The 25,833-nt window shown below is 41.1% G+C and overlaps 1 protein-coding gene across 1 annotated transcript; it reads right to left on the reverse strand.

Moving 5' to 3' along the window:
- Positions 1-2,085: 2,085 nt before the first annotated feature.
- dcp2 (decapping mRNA 2) lies at positions 2,086-22,799 on the reverse strand. The gene is made up of 11 exons (XM_084045813.1): positions 22,531-22,799; positions 15,197-15,348; positions 13,386-13,513; positions 12,418-12,516; positions 10,541-10,693; positions 9,954-10,066; positions 7,560-7,658; positions 7,107-7,230; positions 6,109-6,180; positions 4,930-4,981; positions 2,086-3,024 (listed from the first exon to the last, which is right to left on the reverse strand). Exons 1-11 carry the CDS (start codon positions 22,581-22,583, stop codon positions 2,891-2,893), a joined length of 1,179 nt encoding a protein of 392 aa, XP_083901939.1. The 5' UTR covers positions 22,584-22,799; the 3' UTR covers positions 2,086-2,890.
- Between the last annotated feature and the right edge of the window lie 3,034 nt (positions 22,800-25,833).

The following is a 25,833-nucleotide window of genomic DNA, read 5'->3' on the forward strand; positions in this document are numbered from 1 at the left end:
CCAATTGTCTGTACTTTTACTTCTACTCCACTGCATCTCAGAGGCAAATATTGTACTTTTACCTCACTACAATTATTTGAAAACTTTAGTTACAAGTTACTTTGCAGATATAAATTATTACATTATAAAACATACATTAAGCACTTTAGCCCTATTTTATCTACAAGCTCACAACAGATCTGCTATTTTCAAATATTTTAGTACTTTTACTTTTGGTACTTTAACTACATTTTGACACCAATACTTTTGCACTTTTACTTAAGTACATTTTTAATTCCGGACTGTTACTTGCAACAGACTACTTCTGCATTGCAGTATTGATACTTTTACTTAAGTAAAACATTTGAGTACTTTTTCCACCACTGAACCAAAGATTGTTAATATAGCAAGATACACAATCTCCATTGGAGCCACTAGAGGCAAAATAGTACACAAATCCTACAAATGGTCTCCTAAGTAGGTATGGTTTGCTTCTCCCCCTATACCACCCCACACCCTCCCCTCTCCCTGGCTGACGACGTCATGTGGATGTGTATTTGTGTATTTTCTTCATTAAAGAAAATAAATGCTTGACATGTTTGTGCACTGTTATTGGCAAAGATGCTTTTTAAGAAACCCATACAATTCCCCCCACACACGTATTATTCAGTCTTATGCTAGATGTGCTCCTGTTTCTGCTCAACGTTGTAACAGGGCCTTTTATTTATAAGGTATATATTTTACCACTATAGACTATAGAGTTTAGCATGAATGTTTAACAAAATGTCATGATTCCCAAATCATACCCCATCAGGGGCGGCCATAGCTGAATGGTTAGTGAGCGCGCCTAGGGAGCCAGAGGCCCTGGTTTCCCCAGGTTCGATTCCAGGCCAGGTCAGCATATGTGTCGATGAAATTAAATTTGTCCCTGAGCAAGACTCTTAACCCCTAATTGCTCACAGGTTCTCATTGGAAACAAGACCGCAAGGACTTTCATGAACGACCTGTTAAAAGGAATTATCCTTATCCTTATCAACCAAGACATTTAATAATGGAAAATGATATTGAGCATTGGATCACGCATTGTATTTATTTTTTAATATGTCCATATGATTTCACATACTAAATTCAGAATCTCAGTTTATCAGTTTTTAGAGCATCTTATGGGGACAGAGCATAGAGTTAAAACCTAATATAATATAAAATATAATATAAGGGACAGAGCCCTCTATGTCTCGTCCGTCAGACTGCAGATGGACCGAGATGGACCCTTCAGATATCTTCCCAAATCTCGCAAGAGTGTGTTGCTGGGATAGAGAAAAGTCGATAACAAAGTTGATTTTCTCCTCATTTGTGGTACAAAAAAAAAGCCATTTTAGTATGAAAATCTTGTACATAGTGTGTCTTGTGACGAACGGGTCCACTATTTAGTTCAGTAACCATGGAGCTAAAGAATGGTTCAGAAGCTGTGTTCACGTTCACTCTTCCATTGGAATCAATAGACACCAAGCTGCTTCCTCCTAAAAAGGCTTCCACCTACGTCACGCAGAAACGGTAAGTAAACCGGAGAATGCGACTCTTGCTATTTCCCTCTTGGACTGAACGTAGCCTACAGAAAATAAATATAGTTCATTTGCAAAATGAGAAGTAAGGGGTCCTTCCTTGGCCTGAAAAAAAATCATTAAAAGATCCCTGCTATGGATAGTATTTGTTCTTTAACAGGGGTCTTCCAAGTCTGTCCAGCTCTTTAGTAAACAGAGAATGCATTTGCTCAGGTCAGGATATCAATGTTATCCAATCAAAAGAGAGAACTCATACAGGATGGATACAGGTGAAACTGGAAGTGATGACACACCTTAGTGAACATACACAAATAATCTGATAGATGAGCACTCGCTCCTGATTGGCCGAAATTGGCAACCCACCTGAAAATGAATGTTCTGTTTACTAAAAGGCTGTAGTGGCCATTGTTATTGAACTAACACTCTATAGCAATGATTTCTATCAGAATATAGTGCATTAACATGAGCTCAATCAAAAAATATTACTTGCACCACCTTTAAACATAAGTGGTACCTGACAGAGTAGGAGTCAGTCAACATCATGTGTTTTTGTATCGTTTTATTTCTGTCGTTGTTCATTCATTATTGTTTGTTTTTGTGGTGTTTTTTATTGTCGTTATGTGTGATGCATTATCTCAATCATTATTATGTCCGGCGTACAAAAATAACATTTTCAATAAAATACAAATCATTAAAAAAAAGAAAACAAGACGAGGGCTAACAACGGCATGGCTTCTCTGACGTCATATTGATGATGTCATGTTAATCAAGTCAGTCTTGCCTAAATATGGAGTGAAGGCGACAGTGGATCTTACATTATGAATTCTGAAAATGTGAAGAAAAAAAAAATCATTCACACACACACACACACACACACACACACACACACACACACACACACGATACATGAAAAACATTCAGAAAAGTGGTTCGCGAGATTAGCTGGACAGACAGATTTACAAACAGACCCTCTTCTAGATCAACGGTCCTCAACTTTGGGTCCGGGGACCACCGGAGGTTCAAATGGACGTTTACGGGTCTGTAACTGTAAGAGTGTGCAAATGTAACGGGTCCATTTCGTTACATTTGCACACTCTCAGAGTTACGATAACCCTGAAGATTTTACATTGTAGATCGGAAGGGTCCCAGAGATTAAAAATAATCATCGAATGGGGGTCTGTGGTCTGATGCATATTAAACTGGGGGTCTTTGAAATCTGAAGAAAAAAAAAGGTTGAGAATCACTGTTCTAGATGGCCCCGCCTCCTCAGAGCCACGGCGTAAAAAACAAAAGCCGCCGCGGACACTGATCAAGCTAGCGCTAACGTTCCATCGACGGTGCGGCGATCATCACGGGTCAAAACATTTCAGAACGGCTTCCCAGTCGAACTTGAAGTTGAGGAACGACCGGGACGAGAACGGCTGCTCGCAGTCTCTGTTGTACAGCGCCAGGTGGCCGTTGGTGGGACCGCAGAAAACCGCCTCTGTGGGAGAGAACAGAAGATTAACACATTAAGACCTGAAGCCGATTCTACAAATGTCTTCTAAATGCCAACAGTTTTCTAAGCAAAGATTTGAGTTAAAATATGTTAGCTTTAAAATGATTACAAATTAACCAAATGAATTTGTTACAGCATGACAAACAAGAATTCTACATTCTGAATCTCAGTTAACTATTATTATCAGTGCTATGTTATCAGTAGATTCTTTGTCAATTATAATGGAAAACTTTGATCCTTGTCAAGGTTAGATCGCTGGTCCTATAATAATTTGTCACAAAACGGCTGTGGAATTTGGCAACAGAAATAAGGAACGCAATGGATAGTGCCATCTGTGGCTCCCAAATGATCTGAATTCACGTTTTGACTACAATCATATTGTGAATATTCTAGCGGTGCAACAGTTTATCGAACTAATCAGTTTAATCTACATCTCGGTCAACTAAGTATCCTGGTTTTAACCACTTAAGCCCTAGCCTATAAACTACTTTGTTGTACAACAAATAGTGAAAATAGCCATATATATACACATCAGGGTGCTCGGGTGGCGCAGTGGTAAAGCCCACCACATTGGAGGTTGTGGGTTCGAATCCACTGAAGTGCAACTGGCTTTGTCGATTGGTTTGTGTTCAGGGGAGGGAAGCCGAGCGGGGAGAGTGATATTTGTCAATGTAGGTAATCCTACGGCTGCGGCGGCATCTGTCAGCAGGGAGTGTTGGGCGGGAGGAGTAAGAGCAAGGCCCTACATCCTTCCGGTGGGGGCTCCTTACTGGCAGGTGAGTCAGTAGGATACAACAGCAGTGACAACACACAAATGTGTGTGGGGAGGAATTAATTGCGGAGAAAAATGGGTAATATCTATCTATCTATCTATCTATCTATCTATCTATCTATCTATCTATCTATATATATATATATATATATATATATATATATATATATATATATATATATATAATTATTATTATTATTTTCCTTCTTTTTTTCCTTCTTCCCCAAAACAGAGAAGCCAGGTTAAGGTGGTCAAATTATGTTTGATTATGTTTCGCCATACAATGAGAGTTGTATGGCGTCACAGAGCGTCACCTACATCAGGGGTTCTCAAACTTTTTCATGTCAAGGACCCCTAAATTGACACTTATTAGCCCGCAGACCCCCATTTCAAAAAGATATGCCAGGGACCCCCATAAGAGAAGATTTCTTTTGCAGCTCTAGCAGTGATTCTCAACCATTTTAATTTCAAGGACCCCCAGTTTGACATGCATTAGGGCAACAGACCCCCATTTAATGGCATTTCTATCACTTGGACCGCAATTTATATTGTAAAATCTAGGTAAATTTAACTCTGAGAGTGTACAAATGGAACCAAATGGACCCGTTAGGGTCCATTTGGTTCCATTATGGGTCTGTAACTCAGAGGGTCTGTAATATGGGTCTGTAACTCATTCCATTATTAACCCATTCCATTATGGGTCTGTAATAAGGGTCTGTAACTCATTCCATTATTAACCCATTCCATTATGGGTCTGTAATAAGGGTCTGTAACTCATTCCATTATTAACCCATTCCATTATGGGTCTGTAACTCAGAGGGTCTGTATTATGGGTCTGTAACTCAGAGTTACAGACCCATAAGGGTCCATTTTGTGCCTAATCTATCATTTAGCTGGGGACCCCCTGGAACTCCCTAAAGGACCCCTGGGGGTCCCCGGACCCCACTTTGAGAACCAATGACCTACATCACAGAGCACAAAGGCAACAGATAAAGATAATGGACAATATTTGGACTTCTACCACGGCCAGGCAGGCAGCTACACAGCCCAAGGTTCTACAGTACCAAAGCTCATCGTCACTTCCAAACAAAAGTTTTCCTCTCAACTGATGAATGTACCTTTGTCAAAGTTGTCTTGTAGTCTTCTGGGTTGAAATTTGCGCTCTTCTTTCTGTGGGAGCAAAACAGAGCCGTTACATCAAGGAACTACTTCATAAGAGCCTCATCACACCACATGACATTTAAAGAGCTCAAGGTTTCGTTGTGCAATGCCATCACATATTGATCCTCACTCAAATTAAATCATTACACCAAAAATTAGACGATGGTCCGATGCCGATCCCCATTTTGGTGAGTCCTAGACTCACTAATTAACACTATTGATGTTTTGACCGACCGCCAAGAAGTGCAAAGTTGTAAGTTAGTACATTTCTATTTAAAAACATTTAAATAAGCAAAACATCTTTTTAAATAATTTAACTCTTTCAGTGCCAGAGTATTTTCATAATGTACTCCCCCAGTGCCAGCAATTTTTTTTTTTTTTTGTTTTGTTATTTTGTAATTTTCAAATAGCTTGTCTATATGCAGTATGCAACTCATACGACAGTTCTACCAGTAGAGAGCAGCAAATCGAGCCATTGATCACCTCGTTGACTCGCTCGCCCCCACCCAAACAGGCTCACGTGACATCCGGTCATAACCGGATGTTTACGTTTTCGACAATCTCTGATCGGGTTAAAATACGATGTTATACACGACTACGATGACTGATCGTCACCCAGACCAAAGAGAATAGACGTAGACCTCTCCGTTCGTTTTTTCTACCGTGTGAAAAACCGTGACTTTCCCTATTCTGGCCGAAAATGACCGCGGGAAAAAAATGAGAACCGGAAACGGAATCTGCGTCATGAAACCGGAACCCAATGAGTCTGAAGGAGTCAGGAAGCGAAAGTGATCATGAGAAATAAACAGAATAGCGCGACCACAATCAAAAGTAAAAACTCTGGATTTCTCGTTCTGGCAGGGAGGGTACTCGGGGAAAAAGATATCTCGGCGCGTCGCACTGAGAGAGTTAAACAAAACATCAGTAATCGATGGTCTAGGAATCACCAAAATCGGGATTGGACCCAGAAATCTGGCGTTGGTCGGGCCCTAGTGTCAGCCATACATCAGTATGCATTAGTAAGTACCATGTGTCGTTGCTGTTTGGATGATGTGACAGCCCCGAGCCGATGAGCATGATTTAACACTTTTCTGGAGCTACTAAGAAACTCAACCTGAGGCTAAGTATGTTCTCACCCCGTTGCCATTGGCTCCTTTCTTCAGGCTCAGAGAATCTTGGGACTTGCGACTGCCTTTCATGTTTGGAGTCTATGGGGGGAAAAAAGAGGAACGTGCACTTGAAACTTGCCCATTAAGACCTGGAACGCATCTGTGTCACTTTAGATTTCTTTGGCTATTCAAAAATAACAGATATACAAGCTCATAGCGCGGCACCGAGTGCCGCGCTATGAGCTTGTAGATCTGCTATTTTTGAAAAATCTTGAAAAAAGCTGTTTTAGATTTTTTTCAAAAAACTGTTAGGATTTAGATTTTTTTGTAAAGAATCGCCTCAGGTCTTAATGGGTTAAGATATGTCGTCCAACGCGCTGGATATCAATGTCATTTCTTCTAGAGTTATATTGTTATCAGAAAATTCCTGATGGAGATCTGGTGATCGAAACATTGAGAGCACAATAAGTGGAGCAGCATATTTAACCAGTGTGCAGACTTTATTATGTTTTTTTATGTGTTAACACAGTCTGTGGAGCATGTCACACCAACATTTCAACATGAGTGAGTGACAAATGAACCCCTTTGCAGCTTTGATTTGAGGCATGCTTTATAAAAAGATGAAGAAGCTCCCTTGCAGTATTCACTTTGTCCACAGGAGGGCGACAAAGGCCGCAGAATGAGAACCGACTGTCAGTCAGACAAAGCTTCACACTCAACATCTAGCTGCTTGTACTTGTGAATGAGGGACGATGAATCCCTTTGAATCTCTGAATTCTAAAGCTTCAGGCGTGGCCTGAAGCTTTAGGAGTGTAGAGAGGCCGCCTGGTAATCAGAAGCTCACCGGTTCGCCTCCCATTGTGCCCATTAAAACATGACGAGGTGTCCCTGAGCGAGACACTTACTGTAAGCCCTAACTGCTTCCCCCTGAGGGCTCATAAAAGTACTACAAACATATACTTCTTTGAACGATGGTGTCGGGCAAAAATAGCCGATCTGCAAGCTGCCTGTTGAAGGATTCTGACCTTGGCTTTCATGCATTCGTTGAGCTCGTACTGGCTGAGCTGTCCCAGGGGCTTCTGCGGCCTGGCTTTCCCCCACGCATCTCCGAACAACGCATCCGTAACCTGTGGCCGTCTGTGCTTGGACCTACGTGGGGACATGAGAACAAAAAATGAAGTTACATTTCCCTAAAGTCACTAAACTTGTTTAGAGTGGTGGCGATCTCCACCATGTATTCTGGTGGGCGAAAAGTGACTCCGCTCAGCTCAATGATCAGCAAAACCACACAAAACACGTTCTTTTCAAACCTGCGACCAAGAGTACCGGTTTGTTTCGGCTCCCACCCAAACAAACTTTGAAATAATCAAAATCAATCAATCTAATAATGGTGTGATCCATTCCCAACCCAAGGTCACTATACAAAACCCCCCCCAAAAAAAACCAAGTGTAATAAAAACAGTGTAATAAACAGTTACCGGGCTTTGTCCGAAGGCTTGCAGGAAGCACTGCCAGGGAAGTCGTCATCGCTGTCGGTGGACTCGCCCTTCAGCCTGGCGATCCACTCCCTCAGCGGCCTGCGGATCATCATGCAGGTTTAACGTTACCAGCGGTTTGACACACTTTTCGCGTTTTTCTTTTAAAGGAAAACGGATATTCATTAGAGTTGTTCCGATACCAGGAAGGGAAAAGCTGCCAATACTGCCTAAAATGCTGGTATCGGCGAGTATACCAGTCTATGCCAGTCTGATACCATGTAATGCATACATGGGCAAGTGGCGACGCGGGGGCCACATGCGGCCCCCACCTGCACTTAATGCGGCCCTCAGGCTTTTACAATTCCAAACATGCAAACATGACCCGCTTTAATTACTAAAGTCTATATTAGTTTAATTATTAGCTTAATGACTAGTATTATAATTCTATTGTCTTTTTTATATCCAATGAATTTGTATTTAAGTTCATAAAGTTAACATAAGTATAACTAAATGCATTTCAAATTAAATAAAAATGTAAATTTTCAGGATTCCAATTCAAAAAGAGCACCAAAAAAAATTGCTGGATTCCAATTAAAAAATAGCCGATCTACAAGCTCAAAACGCGTCGCACTGCGGCGCGTTTTGAGCTTGTAGATCGGCTACTTTTGAGCTTGTAAATCGGCTACTTCAAGGACCACCATAACTCTGAGAGTGTACAAATGGAACCAAATGGACTCTTACGGGTCCATTTGGTTCCATTTGTACACTCTCAGAGTTGACCCTCAGAGAGTTACAGACCCTGTAAGGGTCCATTTGGAACCTCCTCAAGGAACACTGAGGGTCCCTGGAATCCCACTTTGAGAACCACTGTCCTAGATTATTTTCAAATTACACACTGGTATTGGATCAGTACTCGATATTGACCGATACGCAAGTGTGGGTCTGAATCGGTATCGGGAAGGAAAAACTGGTATCGGTACATCTCTAATATTTATGTCGGACTCAGGTTTTAATGCGTTAAAGCAGTGCTTCTCAAACGTTTTCATGCCAGGGACCCCCAAATTGATGTATATTTGGCCACGGACCCCCATCTGAAAATATGTTGTGCCAATATGTTCACTTTAAAAGAAATATATTCAAAGATTGGCACGAATCTTCAAGATTAAAAAAATAAAAATAGCAGATCTACAGTACATGCTCATAGCGTGGCACTCGGTGCCGCGCTATGAGCATGTATATCTGCTATTTTCGAACAGCCAATGTATAAAAGGTCAAAATTACTGTGACGCTATATTCACACATTTTGCTGGGGACCCCCTGGAACCCCCTCAAGGACCCCTGGGGGTCCCCGGACCCCACTTTGAGAACCAATGGGTTAAAGGGATATTTCCCTTTCAAACATGTTTATAATTTTTGGGGAAAACGGAAAATGTTTTAAATACAATAATAAAATAAAATAAAATAAATGAAAAAAGTAATTGAACAAACGTGGCCCCCCGCACGCATTAGAAGGACAATATCTGTCACCAGAACCAAGGACGTCTGTTTTAAATGAGTGAAATGAAAACGTGGTTAAAAGCAGTTTGAAGTTACAATTTGTATAGGAAGGGGGCATGTCTGATCAAATGAATATCAAAATACTGACTCAAGCGACTTATAAACTGTCTGGGGTGAAACACAAAAAGCCTGAATAGACGATAAAATGACCCCAAACATGTTCTTCGCAGCACCTCAGCGCTCTCTGAGGCTTTTAATCCCACGATTTTGTAACACGTTTTATACACCCAGTGCCAATTGTCTATGTAATCCTGGGCACTACCTTCCCTCTGCCAACCTAGGGAGGCCAGGGCCGAGCTCATGCCTCCTTCAATGCATGAGAGCCAACTGACCTTCTTATCACCTGACAGGGGAGAGTTTCCCTGGTTGGACGTAGCGTGTGGAAGGAACACGTTATTCCAACCAGTTCTTTTCCCCTCCATCAGGCGCCCCGGCTGACCAGGGCGAGGCAGTATAGTGACCAGGATTACTGCATGTTTTTGTGAGGGTACCTACCCTAGGGAACACGGGGAGAACATGCAAACTCCACACAGAGAGTCCGTGTAGTAGTGACATGATATTGTCTCTGTTGGGTGGAAACTTGGTATGTCCAAAATGGATACTTTTCAGGAAATGAATAAAATAATCTGTGTTCCAGTGGATCCAATGCAGTTATCATTTAGTCACAAGTGCTTGTTAATACTTTTCATTCAACGGTTCAACATGTATAACCCCAATACACACTTCACCACTTTCACACACAAAAATACACACATTGAAATATTGGAGATGCAAAGTTTCTGCCCGACAGGAACGATATCCGAAGCGCAGGGCCCCTAATATGCAAAGGCGTCTCACCTTATGAAGGGAATGGCCATGAAGAACTTGTTAGGGGGCAATCCCAGCTTGGACTTGGGCGTCATGTCGTTCCGGTGACAAGGCAGCTGCTCGATGGGGAACCACTCGATGTTCTACAAGAGAAAGACACCAACACAGTGAAAGCTCATTTGTTTTGGTTTTTAAAGTAGTTAATCAAACTCAATTATAAAAATAATCGTTTTTAATCGATCAATTTTCGAACATTGCAGATCTACAAGGTATTTAGGTTTTTACGCAGGGATGCAATAGTTAATCAAACTAATAGGTTTCATTGATTATAAGAATAATCAATTTTAATCAATCAATTTTCCTATCTACCTATGTAAGTGTATATATATTTTCCGTATGTTTGAACCACACCATTGTACGACATAGTATAAAGGCTTATACTAACTTATTATAAAAATCTAATGGATATATTTAATTTTTTGTCAATTATGGTTATTCAACTAATCAAGAAAATAATAGATAGAATGATGACTGAGAAAATTATCGTTAGTTGCCAGCCCTAATGAAAACCTCCAGCATTAGGCAGAAGAGGATGGGTGAAAGACGTGGTTATGTACCCTGATCTCCTTGCGGGTTCTGGGGTTGAACTTGGTGTCCCTGGCCACTCCGGGTATGATGTAGAGGCGGGCCAGCTGGTCTGTGATCTTATGTTCGATGAACACGTCCTTGGAGATACGATCTTTGATGTCGAAGCTCGTCTCCTCCAGAACCTGTAAAGTGCACGGAGTCACAGAGAAATGTAATTCAGTTGAGTTATAAACACATGCACACTCTGTTGACTGATTTCTGCTGACTGATTGCTGTCAACATGCAACTGTTTTAACTGTTTGTTGTCGCAGTATCGTTTTTCTTGTTGTTCTTATGATATAGATAGATAGATAGATACTGTAGATAGATAGATAGGTGTGTGTGAGTGTGTGTGTGTGTGTGTGTGTGTGTGTGTGTGTGTGTGTGTGTGTGTGTGTGTGTGTGTGTGTGTGTGTGTGTGTGTGTGTGTGTAATCTCGGCATCATTGTAAATGAGGGTCTCCCTCAACGATCTCTCCGAGAATCTTAAATAAAAGGTTGAATGAATGTTGTTTCACACAGAACATTCTTTTTACCTGGCATGCATCTATTGGGGCTGTCAGGGCAATGACATTTTAGTTGACAATTAACTGGCTGGCATACAAAATAATTGTGATTAATGACTACATTGTGATTTTGTCTTTAGACAATGTTTGCCTTTAGGCTTTGTGAACAAAGATTACACAGGGCAGATACAGTATGACAAATTACTTATATATATATACTAGGGCCGGGACTTTATCGCGTTAATTTAGATCAATTAATTACAGAAAAATTATCGCGTTAAAAAAATTGACGCATTTTAATCGCACCTATTTTTGCACCGCGGAACGTTTCTCACTGGACGAGTTTCAGACGGACCGTTTATAGCAGCGCACCAACAGACGGTAATTCTCACTTCTCAGGCATGACAGACAACAACAAAGTCTACTGCAGCCAGCACAGTGCATGAAAACATGATGCCTGCTTGATAATGTTGCCTGGGCAAGTCAGAATCTGTAATGGAAGCCCCCGCCTACGCGCGCGTTTGTCCCGTTGTGGGGGGGGGGGGGGGGGGGGGGGGCTGGTGGGGGGTTCCACGATGCGGTGCGGATCACATGCGCGCGATTTTTATTTATAATAATTAATGAATCTACTATAAAACAACAGTAACAACACTCTACCAGCCTCCAGTGGTGGAAAATAGCTGATCTACAAGCTCACAATGCCTTGCGCTTGTAGATCTGCTATTTTCACATGGCTACTGTAACGTTTTATTTTTATAATAATAATCGAAATCTACAAAGTAACTAGTAACTAAAGTTTTCAAATAATTGTAGTGGACTGAAAGTACAATATTTGCCTCTGAGATATAGTGGAGTTACTGGAGTAGAAGTAAAACTATTAATGCAAATACCTCAAAATTGTACTTAAGTACAGTTCTTGAGTACATGTACTTAAAGACGTATGCCAAAATCCATTTGAAAAAAAATGCTTTTCACTGTTCTCAGGTCAAATATTGATATGCGATTAAAATGCGATTAATTGCGATTAATTAATTACAAAGCCTCTAATTAATTAGATTATTTTTTTTAATCGAGTCCCAGCCCTAATATATACACATACAAAGAAATTACTGACAATGACTGGGACCAATAATAATAGTAAAATAATAATAGTTTTCAGAAATGGCAGATCTACAAGATCACAACGTGTAGACTGGCTATTTCCGCAATTTTTCCAACAGATGAATCCATACAGATTAAAAAACAAGATACAGAAACAATTCTGACAATCATACAAAATAATAGCGATCAGGCAATGTAATTGTGACAGGCCGCCACGCATTACTTTTCAATCGAATATTAACAGAAGGGTGTTGGACTCACTTCTCGTACGGCGCAGTCGTGGGGCGCCTCGTCCTCGTTGACTTTTCCCTTGGGGAATCCCCACCCTGACTTTGCCAAGTAACCCTGAACCAGCAAACACTACAGTGGGATGACATCATAGTTAGTAGTAGGAGTGACATCATATGGCTCTTCTCATCTACAAAGGGTAACCCAGAACATTTCAGGACCTGGAACTTTCCAGAACCCGAGACGTTTGTCATGTTTTTTTGTTTGTTTAGGTTTCCATTATAAATAGAACAAATAAAATTGATAATTTGTCCATTAAGACCGGGAAAGCATCTGTGTCATTTTTATATTTCTTTGGCTGTTCCAAAAAATGCAGATATACAAGCTCTACAAGTTCATAGCGCGTGCTAGAGCTTTTAGATCTGCTATTTATTTTTTAAATAGTGAACATTTGTGCAAATCTTTGAATATGTTTCAAAGCCAAATTGCTTTGCTTCTGGGGATTCTACAATTGTCTTCAAATAACAGTATTTCTTTCTTCTTTTTTTTTTTTTTTTTACTTATGTTGCTATAATATCAGTGGTTCTCAAACTTTTTTCAGTCAAGGACCCCTAAAATGATATGTATTTGTCCGCGGACCCCCTCCCATCTCAAAATATTTTGTTCCAGGGACCCCCCAGAAGCAAAGATTTTAGTTAAAAATGTATGTAAGATTTGGAAAAATGTTCAAGATTTTTCAAAAACAGCAGATCTACAAGCTCATAGCGGGCACTCAGTGCCGCGCTATGAGCTTGTAGATCTGCTATTTTCAAATAGCCAAAGAAATCTTAAAATGACACAGATGCGTTCCCGGAGTGAATGGCTTAGGTTCCATTTGTACACTCTCAAGAGTCACAGACCCATAAGGGTCATGATAAGTATCAATCATTTGGCTGGGAGCCCCTGGGGGTCCCCAGCTGACACCACCATTCAGAGCCAGTGCTAGTGATGCAATTACTCACGTTTTCTAGCGTTTCGTCTAGAATAATGGCGCCGTAGGTGGGGACACCCATCTTGTATTCCTTCCACTCTTCGATGACCTTCTGGACATCTTGCCCACGAGGCAACAGGAACGGACAGTGTTGGAAAAGTATATCGCTGTCAAGGAGGAACACTAGCAATACTGGACAACAGGGACGATGGAAGACGGCAGATCACAACCAGTGGGGGACAATAAGCAGTGGTGGAAAAAGTAAAAGTGTCAATACTGTAGCAATACACCTTTACAAGTAAAAGTCTGGACTTCAAAATGTAAAAGTACAAAAGTGTTGGTATCAAAATGTACTTAAAGGGTAAGACCACTTTGGTAGAGGTTTGGGTTGTGTAGTTACATTGCCATGATGTAACTCCAAAGGTGGGCAAGAAATAAAAATTAATTGCTCCATTGATTAGAAATTGATAATTCAAAATATGCTCCTCATTGACTTACATTGTACGGTACAAGAGCTCTCAAAGTCACTCTTTTAGTAGACTGAAAGAACGAGCCCAATCGATGGTCTTGAAGGGCGGAGCCAAACCCAGGCGCTGGATTCCAGCGCCTGCGTTTGGAGCACTCTGATTGGTTAGGAGATAACAAGGTCCTAAGACCAGCGTTCCTGCAAGGTTCTCCCAGGCTTTTTTTCTTTTGAAACAAAAAAAAAGGCATGGGTTTCCGAGGCTACTCTTTTAGCACAAAAACGAACGCAAACAAAGTTGATTCAGACAATATAGAACATCACCGAACCCAGTACTGTTTTGTTTTTTAATAAAAATGTCAACTTCCTGTTGATTTTGCCATTTTTAATAAGTAGAAAACCTGGACTGGATCGGCGGATCCGGATCCAGATCTTCAAATAGTAAAATCAACAGGAAGTTGACATTTTTATTAAAAAAACAAAACAGTACTGGGTTCGGTGATGTTCTATATTGTCTGAATCAACTTTTTTTACCGTACAATGTAAGTCAATGAGATGAGGAGCATATTTTGAATTATCAATTTCTAATCAATGGAGCAATTATTTTTGATTTCTTGCCCACCTTTGGAGTTACATCATGGCAAGGTAACTACACAACCCAAACCTCTACCAAAGTGGTCTTACCCTTTAAAGTACCAAAAGTAGAAAGTACTCAATATGCAGAATGTCCTATTTCACAAGTTTTCAAATGTATACAATCTTTTGAAAATAGCCGATCTACAAGCTCACAATGCAGTGTGCATTGTGTGTCAAAGACATTATTTACAAATACTACTGTTGGTCTATAAAGCTTTGAATGGTTTAGGGCCAAAAATACATGTATGAGCTTGTGCGATTTCATCAACCATCCAGATCTATCAGGTCATCTGGGAAAGGAACTCATTTCTGTCCCTCAAAACAAAAGTAAACGTGGGGAAGCAGCATTTAGTTTCTATGCACCACATATTTGAAACAAACACCCAGAAAAGTGCAGCTCTGCTGCCACTCGTATTTCTTTTAAAACACAACTAAAGACCTTTCTGTTTGCTGCTGCCTTTGATTGAGTTACTTTTCCTTTTTCTTTCTCTTCTGCACTGTAACTGTTATTTTTTACTTATTTTGTTTCATGCATCCTAATGTCATTGTATAATTGTGTTTCCTTTGCTTGATGTTCTATGTTGTAAAGCACATTGAATTGCCTTGTTGCTGAAATGTGCTGTACACATAAAACCACCTTGCCTTGCCTATCTGCACTTTACTTTTATTTGTATGACAATGAATCGTCAAGTAAAATGTCAATATTGTGAAAACCCTCCTCACTCAGTGAGATGGAAGGATATCAGCCTTGGCGAAGTCCCGGATTCCACACTGAGGTAAGCCCGGTGTGTTCAGCATGCAGAAGTCCAGGTAGAACCAGTGGGCCAGCTCGATCTGGAAGCACACCCTGATGGCATTGTCCCTCTCCTCACTGGGGATGTGCAGGATGAACCGACTGGATCACAACACAAAACAAACAACAACAACAAACAAAAACATGGGAACAAAAAATAAGAAATGGAACAGACAAGTGACTCTCATTATATGTTCATGTGAATGACTCCTCTGAGCACATTTGATTGAACACTAGGGCTGGGGATCGTTCAATGTTTTCCTGCTATCGATACTGGTTCTCGAACGCTACTTTTTATTTTATAAGGAAAAGTACATTACACATTGAAATTTCTATACAAATTATAAATAAACCTGGTGTATGTAATACAACTTTAACCCATCTGTAACTTAACTAACAAAATACATTTTAGTCCAAACACAAGAAATAAAATAGTGTATATATATTTTTTTTTAAATTGTGCAAATGGTTTCGACACCACCTTAGGTGTCGATGCCGAGTAGTATTGATGCTTTAATTTTGATGCCAAGTACAGTAAATGTGATACCCAGCCCTATTGAACACGGCTACCATTGATTAGATATTGTAACTGCACATTATACCAGCACATTTTCGAAAATGCTACTAAACGATAAGCTATTGTACCTGTCTAGGACAAAACCCCAACCCTAACTATTCTTTACATTACATAATGAATATACATTATCAAGTATTGTATCATTATTGTATACGTTTCATGCATGCACTTCATGGAACTATAGCACCACAAAGGCATTATAAGCAAAGCTTCAGACCTCTACAAAACAAACTGGTCAGGTTATTGGCCTTACACACAGAACTCTCCTAACCCCTGTTCAATATGCTAGGGATGGCTCAGGGTAGAGGACAGCAACTTACAATGGGCCTGGTCTACAAGATACTCAAGATCTACAGAGACACCCATGTACCGGTCTGACTGCTTCAATAACGTGGGAGACAAACACAGGCACAACACCAGAGGGAGCTGCACTGATCCAGTTCAACCCAGATTCGGCACACACATGGGGTTTGGGGCGTTCCACTGCTATGCCACCAAAATGTGGAATCCAGCCATCAACAAGTGTGACTCCCTAGTCCCTACCCTCCTTCAAAAAACACCATAAAAGAGCACCTCCTGTCTGCAATTTGTAACTGGTCCCAGACAAGTCTTCTAAGCTTAAAGACGCACTGAAGTGACATTTTCGGTCATTTTATTTTGAAGGTTCAGCCCGAAACGTTGGCTCAACGACTCTAAACCAATCAGAAGGTCCCTTCCCTTCAGGCTATGGGACGTTGGATCTCAATCACTTCAGCCGTGCTGGCACACGGCTAGTGTTTGTTTACAAGTGAGAGAGACGGCCAGTGAAGCACGTTTGCTACTACCTGGCTTATTTCGAACCTATAATGTTTTCAGATACATATTTTAGTGTGCAGATGAAGTTTAAAATGAGTAATACACTCATCTTCAATGAGATTCAAAACGGAGTATCTCTGTAATTAAAATCAGCTGTGTTTGAAGAACGTGCAGCTATGGGAATCAAACAGGTGCATGTAATCAAGATTCATTTATATTCGTGAAGGCTGTATTATGTCATCACGCAGCACGTTTTCGTTTACAGGAAGTAATTAAGATTGGCTTTTTAGGGACTTTAGATGTAAAAATTCACAAACATTTTTTTTTCCCATTTTTTTGGCATCTATTGTTAGGTATGCCCATATGATGACCACGGATATGCTCTAAAAGTGTGAAAAACATATTTTTCATTTCACTACACCTTTAACACCAGAAATGACCCCCCCCCCCCCCACCCCCACATAGTGTTGTGTACATCAGTGGTTCTCAAACCGTTTCAAGTCAAGGACCCCCAAAATGATATGTATTTGGCTGCGGACCCCCATCTGTAAAACATTTTGTGTCAGGGATTTTTCAAAAATAGCAGATCTCAGGCATGCAAACAGGCCAATGGTGAAAAAGGTGACAAGTTTTTTAGGGGTACCAAACACGTTTTTAGGGGTACAAAACCCTTCGTGGTGCCCGGTGCTTGAACCCGGTTTGGTGCCCCCCGCCACCGCTTTGTCAACCCCCCGTTGACAAAGCGGTGGCGGGGGGCACCAAACCGGGTTCAAGCACCGTATTATAATGTGACTCTTTACCTCCCCCTACAGGCTGGTATTATAATGTAACTCTCTACCTCCCCCTACAGGCTGGTATTATAATGTTACTCTCTACCTCCCCCTACAGGCTGGTATTATAATGTTACTCTCTACCTCCCCACAGGCTAGTATTATAATGTTACTCTCTACCTCCCCCTACAGGATGGTATTATAATGTTACTCTCTACCTCCCCCTACAGGCTGGTATTATAATGTTACTCTCTACCTCCCCTACAGGCTGGTATTATAATGTGACTCTCTACCTCCCCCTACAGGCTGGTATTATAATGTTACTCTCTACCTCCCCTACAGGCTAGTATTATAATGTTACTCTCTACCTCCCCCTACAGGATGGTATTATAATGTTACTCTCTACCTCCCCCTACAGGATGGTATTATAATGTTACTCTCTACCTCCCCCTACAGGCTGGTATTATAATGTTACTCTCTACCTCCCCCTACAGGCTGGTATTATAATGTTACTCTCTACCTCCCCCTACAGGCTGGTATTATAATGTGACTCTCTACCTCCCCTTACAGGCTGGTATTATAATGTTACTCTCTACCTCCCCTACAGGCTGGTATTATAATGTTACTCTCTACCTCCCCTACAGGCTGGTATTATAATGTTACTCTCTACCTCCCCCTACAGGCTGGTATTATAATGTTACTCTCTACCTCCCCCTACAGGCTGGTATTATAATGTGACTCTCTACCTCCCCTTACAGGCTGGTATTATAATGTGACTCTCTACCTCCCCTACAGGCTGGTATTATAATGTTACTCTCTACCTCCCCCTACAGGCTGGTATTATAATGTTACTCTCTACCTCCCCTACAGGCTGGTATTATAATGTTACTCTCTACCTCCCCCTACAGGCTGGTATTATAATGTTACTCTCTACCTCCCCCTACAGGCTGGTATTATAATGTTACTCTCTACCTCCCCTACAGGCTGGTATTATAATGTTACTCTCTACCTCCCCTACAGGCTGGTATTATAATGTTACTCTCTACCTCCCCTACAGGCTGGTATTATAATGTTACTCTCTACCTCCCCTACAGGCTGGTATTATAATGTTACTCTCTACCTCCCCTACAGGCTGGTATTATAATGTTACTCTCTACCTCCCCTACAGGCTGGTATTATAATGTTACTCTCTACCTCCCCTACAGGCTGGTATTATAATGTTACTCTCTACCTCCCCTACAGGCTAGTATTATAATGTTACTCTCTACCTCCCCCTACAGGCTGGTATTATAATGTTACTCTCTACCTCCCCTACAGGCTGGTATTATAATGTTACTCTCTACCTCCCCTACAGGCTGGTATTATAATGTTACTCTCTACCTCCCCTACAGGCTGGTATTATAATGTTACTCTCTACCTCCCCTACAGGCTGGTATTATAATGTTACTCTCTACCTCCCCTACAGGCTGGTATTATAATGTTACTCTCTACCTCCCCTACAGGCTGGTATTATAATGTTACTCTCTACCTCCCCTACAGGCTGGTATTATAATGTTACTCTCCACCTCCCCCTACAGGCTGGTATTATAATATGTTACTCTCTACCTCCCCTACAGGCTGGTAGGGCCTGTAAAAGGCCAATCAAAAAGAAGGCCATCAAATAAAACGATGATTGACCTTAAATATAGTAAACATCCATCATTTACACCTAGCTGTGAAATTGGGAAGCACCTGGGGAAACTATAAAACATTCATTTACACAACAAACTGTTTTTTGCCGGTCAAAGTAAGATCTACACGTCAGGTAGAATGACTGTATCAAAGCTAATTTACCCAGATCTAAAAATGTATATCATACATGTTGGTGATTTGCCAATGGATAAAACCATGTGAATAATTTAGCAAAGACATTGTCTGAAGAATTATTCTAGCCAATGTGTCTAAAATGGTGGCTGTGGGGTAAAATTAACCAAATGCCAAATGGGTAATTGAGCTGAATATCCTAATATTAATCACTATTCATATTTTATATTATTTCTTTGCTACTCAAATTATAATGGATGACATTTAATTTGGATGAATATCTCATTTAAGATAAGTTTGCAATATTATTATAATAATAGCAAATATTAAAAGGTTCAGAATAACAAAACGTTATGTAAGTAGCATTGTATTGTTTAAAAAAAAACGTTAAGATAATAAATAAGACTATTTGCAAGGGAAATGTGTTATTCAATTATTTTTGATAAGTGAAAACATTATTTAAGTTGTTCAAGTTTAAACTTTTAAAAACTTTTTAGAAGTTGTATTTTTTTAATATTGCTTTTGTCATAGATGCTTACTCATAATTTCGATTGATAGAAGACATCCTGAAATAAGGTTAAGTGAAAAGTGGCTCAACTTATCCCATTCTCCCCTAGCTGAGGGGGCTGTTAAATAACAACATTAAATCTACACCGTTTCAAAATCAAAGAATACAGTAAAGGTTTGGCAAAGCCTCGTTGAGCGCGCGTGTACGACACGTATGAGCACACGCGCGCGAGCACGCACACACCCACACACATAAGTTTGTAGCTGCACACACAGACACGACGTAAAATAACAACACACTCACCACTGCAACGGATGGTCTAAAGAACGGTATTAGTCCACAGTGCATGGTTTTCACGTTGTTAAAACGTTTAGCGGAGTGACTCATAAACTTTGTATCGATTCAAACATCTTCCACAACACCGCAACGAACCATAACAATGGCCCCTAGCCCAGCTGAGCTAATGCAGATGTTTCGTCAGCTAACGCAGGCTGCAGCTACAACTTCCTGAAGCGGGTTTTCAAAATAAAACTACCGCTGATTAGTATCATGTATCATGATTAGTCAACTGAAGCTTTATTTTGGCGTTCGTCCACAAAAACCTCCTTCCTATATCCAACCTTTGCCAGTCTATATATGTGACTGGCACAGCCTTTACAATCGACACGACACCCCCCCACCCCCCACACATTTTCTCAACGGATCTGCACGATTCACACAAATGACCTATTTGGATTCAAAACGGCGAATTTCGCCGAAAAGTGACACTTTTGCATGCATGAGATCTACAAGCTCATAGCGTGGCCCGGGGTTGGCACTATTGCCTGCCCGCCTGCCCAGGGCAGGTAAATAAAATGGTCGGGCAGGTGAAGTTTGCTATTGGGTTGCCCGACCGGGCAGGTGCACATTTTGAGTGGGGATGCAACGAGACGTACAACGAGAAAAATATAAACAACAAGTGTGAACCCATAGTCATATTCATAGCTATTTACAAGATATTTGGCATAAATATTGAGGTATGACATTTTTTATTGTGCAGCCCCAGAATTCGCAAGTAGAAAGTAAAAAATAAGTGTTAAATTGAACAGTAATTAAAATGTTGCTTTTCGGGCAAGTGGGCAAGACCTGTGGGCAAGTAGAACATGACCTGTAGTTGCCCGACGTGCAAGTGCCTCCGAGACCTTAGTGTCAACCCCTGGTGTCACTCGGTGCCACGCTATGAGCTTGTATATCTGCTATTTTTGAATAGCCAAAAGTATAAAATATGGTTTAAGTGGTAAAAATGATTGTGACGCTATATCAACTAATTTTACTGGGGACCCCCTGGTACCTCCCCCCCTCAAGGACCCCTGGGGGTCCCCGGACCCCACTTTGAGAACTAATGGTGTACATATACGTTTACTGCTACTAATGTTGATGTTGTGTTGACTTGTATATTATTGTATGTCTTTAAATGTCTTGATGAATTGAATACACAGGACCACAATCAAGGAAACGAGCGCTTAGGACTTTTTTGCGTCATCATTTCAGCATCATTGTATAATCGTACCACAAACTGTTAATAAAGTATTCAATCAATCACAAAAAATATAGGGGCTTTAAACGAGGAATTGCAGTAGGGGATAAGTGAAGACATGCAGTATGACACACAGAAATGTCAGAATCGATCAGAAGATTGATTGAATACTTTATTAGCAGTTTGCACAAAAAGCACAGGGATGTACAGTTCAATACAAGGTCTGCTAAGAGGATTTTAAAGCCGAGGAAGCACAATGGCTTAATTGTTTCCAATCCTTTGGTCCTTTGTACTCAATTCATAGAAACAAGACATCTCTGACATCATGGTCCATATAGGCTTCATCAGAATCAGGATGATTTGGAGCCAGGGGTTCTGGAACAGGTTTTATCACACTGACACAGGAGCTGGTATGTGGACTTCAGTCTCAAAAAGTACCAGGACCAGGACCACCATAACTGAGTCTGCAAATGGACCCATTTGGTCCATTTCCAGGGGCTGCAGACCCGGAAATGGAACCAAGGCTCTCAAGAGTTACAGACATACGGGTACATTTGGAACCCCCTGATCGTTAAAATTCTTAAAGGATCCAAACCCTATTCGGAACCAGGGTGGCGTTATTATTATTATGATGTGTGGATGGTTTACCTGCAGAGGTTAGGGTAGCTGTAGAATACAACTCTCGTAGACGTTTATGATTCTGACGTTTTCAATCTACGAGAGTTGTAGGGTTCACCCCCCATGGACACAGGGACTTTCAGCACTATACCCCGTAGACACTCCAAACATGTACACATTGAAAATAAAAGGTGCTTACCCCCACACCCAAAATGTTAACTCTCGCTACGGGGTAGTAGTTTAATGTAATAATCCACATCTTTCAATAAAGAAGTGTTTTAATGCCGTCTGTGGCCGAACGCCATTTTTCACCCTCGTTTACTTCCTGTTTACATTGAGTGTAATTCCGGGTTTCACCAGATGGGGCGCGTCACTACCGCCCATTGGAAACTTCCGACAGAATCGGCCACAGACGGGATTAAAACACTTCTTTATTGGAAGATATGGATTATTACATTAAACTACTACCCCGTAGCGAGAGTTAACATTTGGGGCGTGGGGGTAAGCACCTTTATTTTAAATGTGTACATGTTTGGAGTGTCTACGGGGCATAGTGCTGAAAGTCCCTGTGTCCATGGGGGGTGAACCCTACAACTCTCGTAGATTGAAAACGTCAGAATCATAAATACGTCTACGAGAGTTGTATTCTACAGCTAGGGTTAGGGTTAAGAATGAAAGGTTATGATGAATGGTTTACCTGCAGAGGTCGTCCAGAACCCCAGAAGGAATCTCGACCCGTTTGGATTCCATGGAGTTTGTTTACTATTATATTAATATCTATATTAAAAACATCAGCAGCAGAACCAGGCTGTCTGGATGTGGGGGGAGCAGAGAGAACCCACACTCACACACAAACACACACAGACACACACCGCTCCAGAACCCGGGTATAAACACTAAGTTATTGATCAATGATCGGCTGTAGATGGAAAAACAACCGCCATCATCATCAAACAGCGTCGCGTCGTCGCCTCAAAGGCAGCCGTAGTGGCGATAAAACAGAGGCTTCCGGTTGGTACCTTCAAAATAAAAGCTGTGGTGGCAGTGGCGATGAAACAGAAGCTTCCGGTTGGTACCTTCAAAATAATAGCTGTAATGGCAGAGGTGGAGAAAAGTACTCGCATGTTTTACTTAAGTCAGAGGTCTTCAACAGGGGGTCCGGGACCCCTAGGGGGTCCTAAGAGTTACTACAGGGGGTCCGCCAGATCTTTGTGTGAATTTTTTTTTTTTTACCTTAACCACTTGAACCCTATAGCATCCCTTTTTCTGAGGAAAACTTTAGCCACAAAATATCAGATCTACAAGCTCACAACGCCTCGCGCTGCGAGGTGTTGAGAGCTTGTAGATCGGCTATTTTTGGCAAAGAGGTGTTTGGTATAGAGGGAAAAAAGAGCAGACCAAGTAAACAAAAAAGGTTTAATCTGAAACACAATTTTATACGATATAGAGTAGGGGGTCCCTGCTTCATCTCTCTCTCTCAGCTAGGGGGTCCTTGGCCTGAAAATTTGAAGACCCCTGACTTAAGTAAAAGTATCAATACTGCAATGTAGAAGTACTCCGTTACAAGTAATGGTCCGGAATTCAAAATTTACTTGAGTAAAAGCACAAAAGTTTTGGTATAAAAATGTACTTAAAAAAAAGTAGCAAAAGTAAAAGTACTAAAATGTTTGAAAATAGATCTACAAGCTCACTACGCGTCACATCTAGATCGGCTATCTGAAAATAGCCGATACAACATAGGGCTAAAGTGGTTAATGTATGTTTTATAATGTAATAATTTATATCTGCAAAGTATATCTAGTAACTAAAGTTTGCAAATAATTGCAGAGGAGTAAAAGTACCTGCCTCTGGGATGTAGTGGAGTAGAAGTAAAAGTATAGACAATTGGAAATACTCCAGTAAAGTAAAAGTGCCTCAAAATTGTACTTAAGTTAGGCTACTTTATACCACTGCGTGTACTCACAGTCACACACAAGACAAGATGGTCCATCATCACCTTAACGCAGGGGTCTTCAACAGGGGGTCCGGGACCCCTAGGGGGTCCTCAGAGTTACTACAGGAGGTCCGCCAAATCTTTGTGTGCTATATATGTTTTTTTACATTAACCACTTGAACCCTAGCATCCCTTTTCTGAGGAACACTCGCGCTGCGAGGCGTTGTGAGCTTGTAGATCTGCTATTTTTGGCAAAGAGTTATAGGTGTAGAGGGAAAAAAGAGCAGCAAAAGTCACAATTTTATACAATATAGAGGGGGTCCCTGCTTCCTCTCTCTCTCAGCTAGGGGGTCCTTGGCCTGAAAACGTTGAAGACCCCTGCCTTAACATATGGATGCAATTCGAAAATGGCCCCTGTCTAAGTCTTAACCTACCCCCCCCCCCCTATTTCTTTTTCTTCTCTTGTACCTTTTTTTTCACTCTTTATACCAGTAACCTGTAAGCTGATTGATTGTATGAAATGCTGTATAGTAGTGTGTATATCTGTCTGTCTCTTATATGTCATCATGATTTGTGTGCATGGGGATCTCATCTTAAACAAGCTCAGTGCTTAATGAGTCTCCCAGTTTAGTAGACCTTGTGTTGTGAATTTGTACTTCCATGTACTGATGTTCTCATGTCTTACTAAATAAAGTACATCAGTCAATCAATCAATACTGTTGCATGACCGCCATCTACTGGTGTTAAAGCGATGATGGATTATCTTGTGTTGTGTGTGACTGTGTACAGTGGATTATTATGTGAAACATTCTGTTTTCTTTGCCCTGCAGGGGGGTGTAGTTCTCAAAGCAAAGCGATCCCCATTAGATCAGCTATTTACGCAACTTGATATACAAAACTGTCACATGACAGAGTACTGTGTTGAAACAATTTGTCATCAGAGCATGCTGTGCAATTTATGAAAAAACATATCCTCAAAGCTGCGTGTAGGAGTTCACATTTCTATACAAACCGCATGATTATAGTTAAATGTGTCTTGTCAACAGAGGTGCATAATGACAGGTATAACACAAAGACAGTTTGCCCAAGATTGCTTTTATTGCTACTCGTCATCAGTGTCAAACTCGGCTTGTGCAACCATCTGCATTATATTTACTTTAAGCTGCGCCTTCTTTCTCGGAGCCATGCGTTTGCAGGCAGGGACCAAGCTTAAATAGAAATATTCATCTTCATCCAACGGCTTGTGAGCAGCTTCAAGCAGTCCCTTATGGTGGCCATTCATCTCCTGTTGTTGTTGTTGTTGTTCTGTTCTGCGTTTAGGTCGTTTGGTAGAGGGCTGGACGGGGATCTCGTCACTGGGTGGGCCCACAGCCTGGGATGCAGAGGGTGGGACACTGGCAGGTCGGTCATCCTCCTGTCCGCTGCGGTCGTCCTCCTGTTCACAGCGGTCGTCCTCCTGTCCGCTGCAGTCGTCCTCCTGTCCGCTGCGGCCGTCAGATTCGTCGTCCTGTCCGCCAAATTACGTTGCTTGTATTTAGTATCTATTTGATATTCATTTTAGCTGCCACGCCCCCCGAAATGTCCATATATAGGCATTATGGATCTCCAGTTGTCCAGAACTTCCGATCTAACTTATATGCCCGTATATGGGCATGACAATTTATGGGATATATACTGATGACATCAGGGATCTCCAATATCCATATAGAGGCTTAAAAGGTGACTGACAGATACAGAGATCTCCATATATGGGCATAAAAGGGACACATACTTTATTACATTTCTTTTTTATTATTTCATATTTGATTTTACATTTATATCTTATAAAAGAGGGGCCAAATACATTTCAAATGACATTATATAAACACAGGTGGAGGGTGTCACCTCATGTTCCAGTTAAAGTCACAAACACCAGTAAGACTCCCTAATCGGGAGATAAGCGACCGTAGGTCACATGTATACAGAAGAGGGCTGTAACGGCGATTGGTTCCTAGTTGTGTGGGCAATGTATAGTTTTGTTTGGTGGTCTAAGAAATGTGGTGGCAGGCATGTTGATGACATGAGTGT

The sequence above is a fragment of the Gymnoscopelus microlampas genome, assembly GCF_963454915.1.
Source record: "Gymnoscopelus microlampas genome assembly, chromosome: 20".
NCBI lineage: Eukaryota > Metazoa > Chordata > Actinopteri > Myctophiformes > Myctophidae > Gymnoscopelus > Gymnoscopelus microlampas.

What these genes read in the sequence shown, in the direction of transcription:
- dcp2 (XM_084045813.1), bottom strand. Translation starts at nt 22,583, where the DNA reads ATGGAATCCAAACGGGTCGAGATTCCTTCTGGGGTTCTGGACGACCTC. An exon ending in ACGACTGCGCCGTACGAGAA is followed by an intron (nt 10,694 to 12,417) that starts GTGAGTCCAACA and finishes TGCACTTTACAG; the next exon opens with GTTCTGGAGGAGACGAGCTT. An exon ending in ATGGCCATTCCCTTCATAAG is followed by an intron (nt 7,659 to 9,953) that starts GTGAGACGCCTT and finishes GATGATCCGCAG; the next exon opens with GCCGCTGAGGGAGTGGATCG.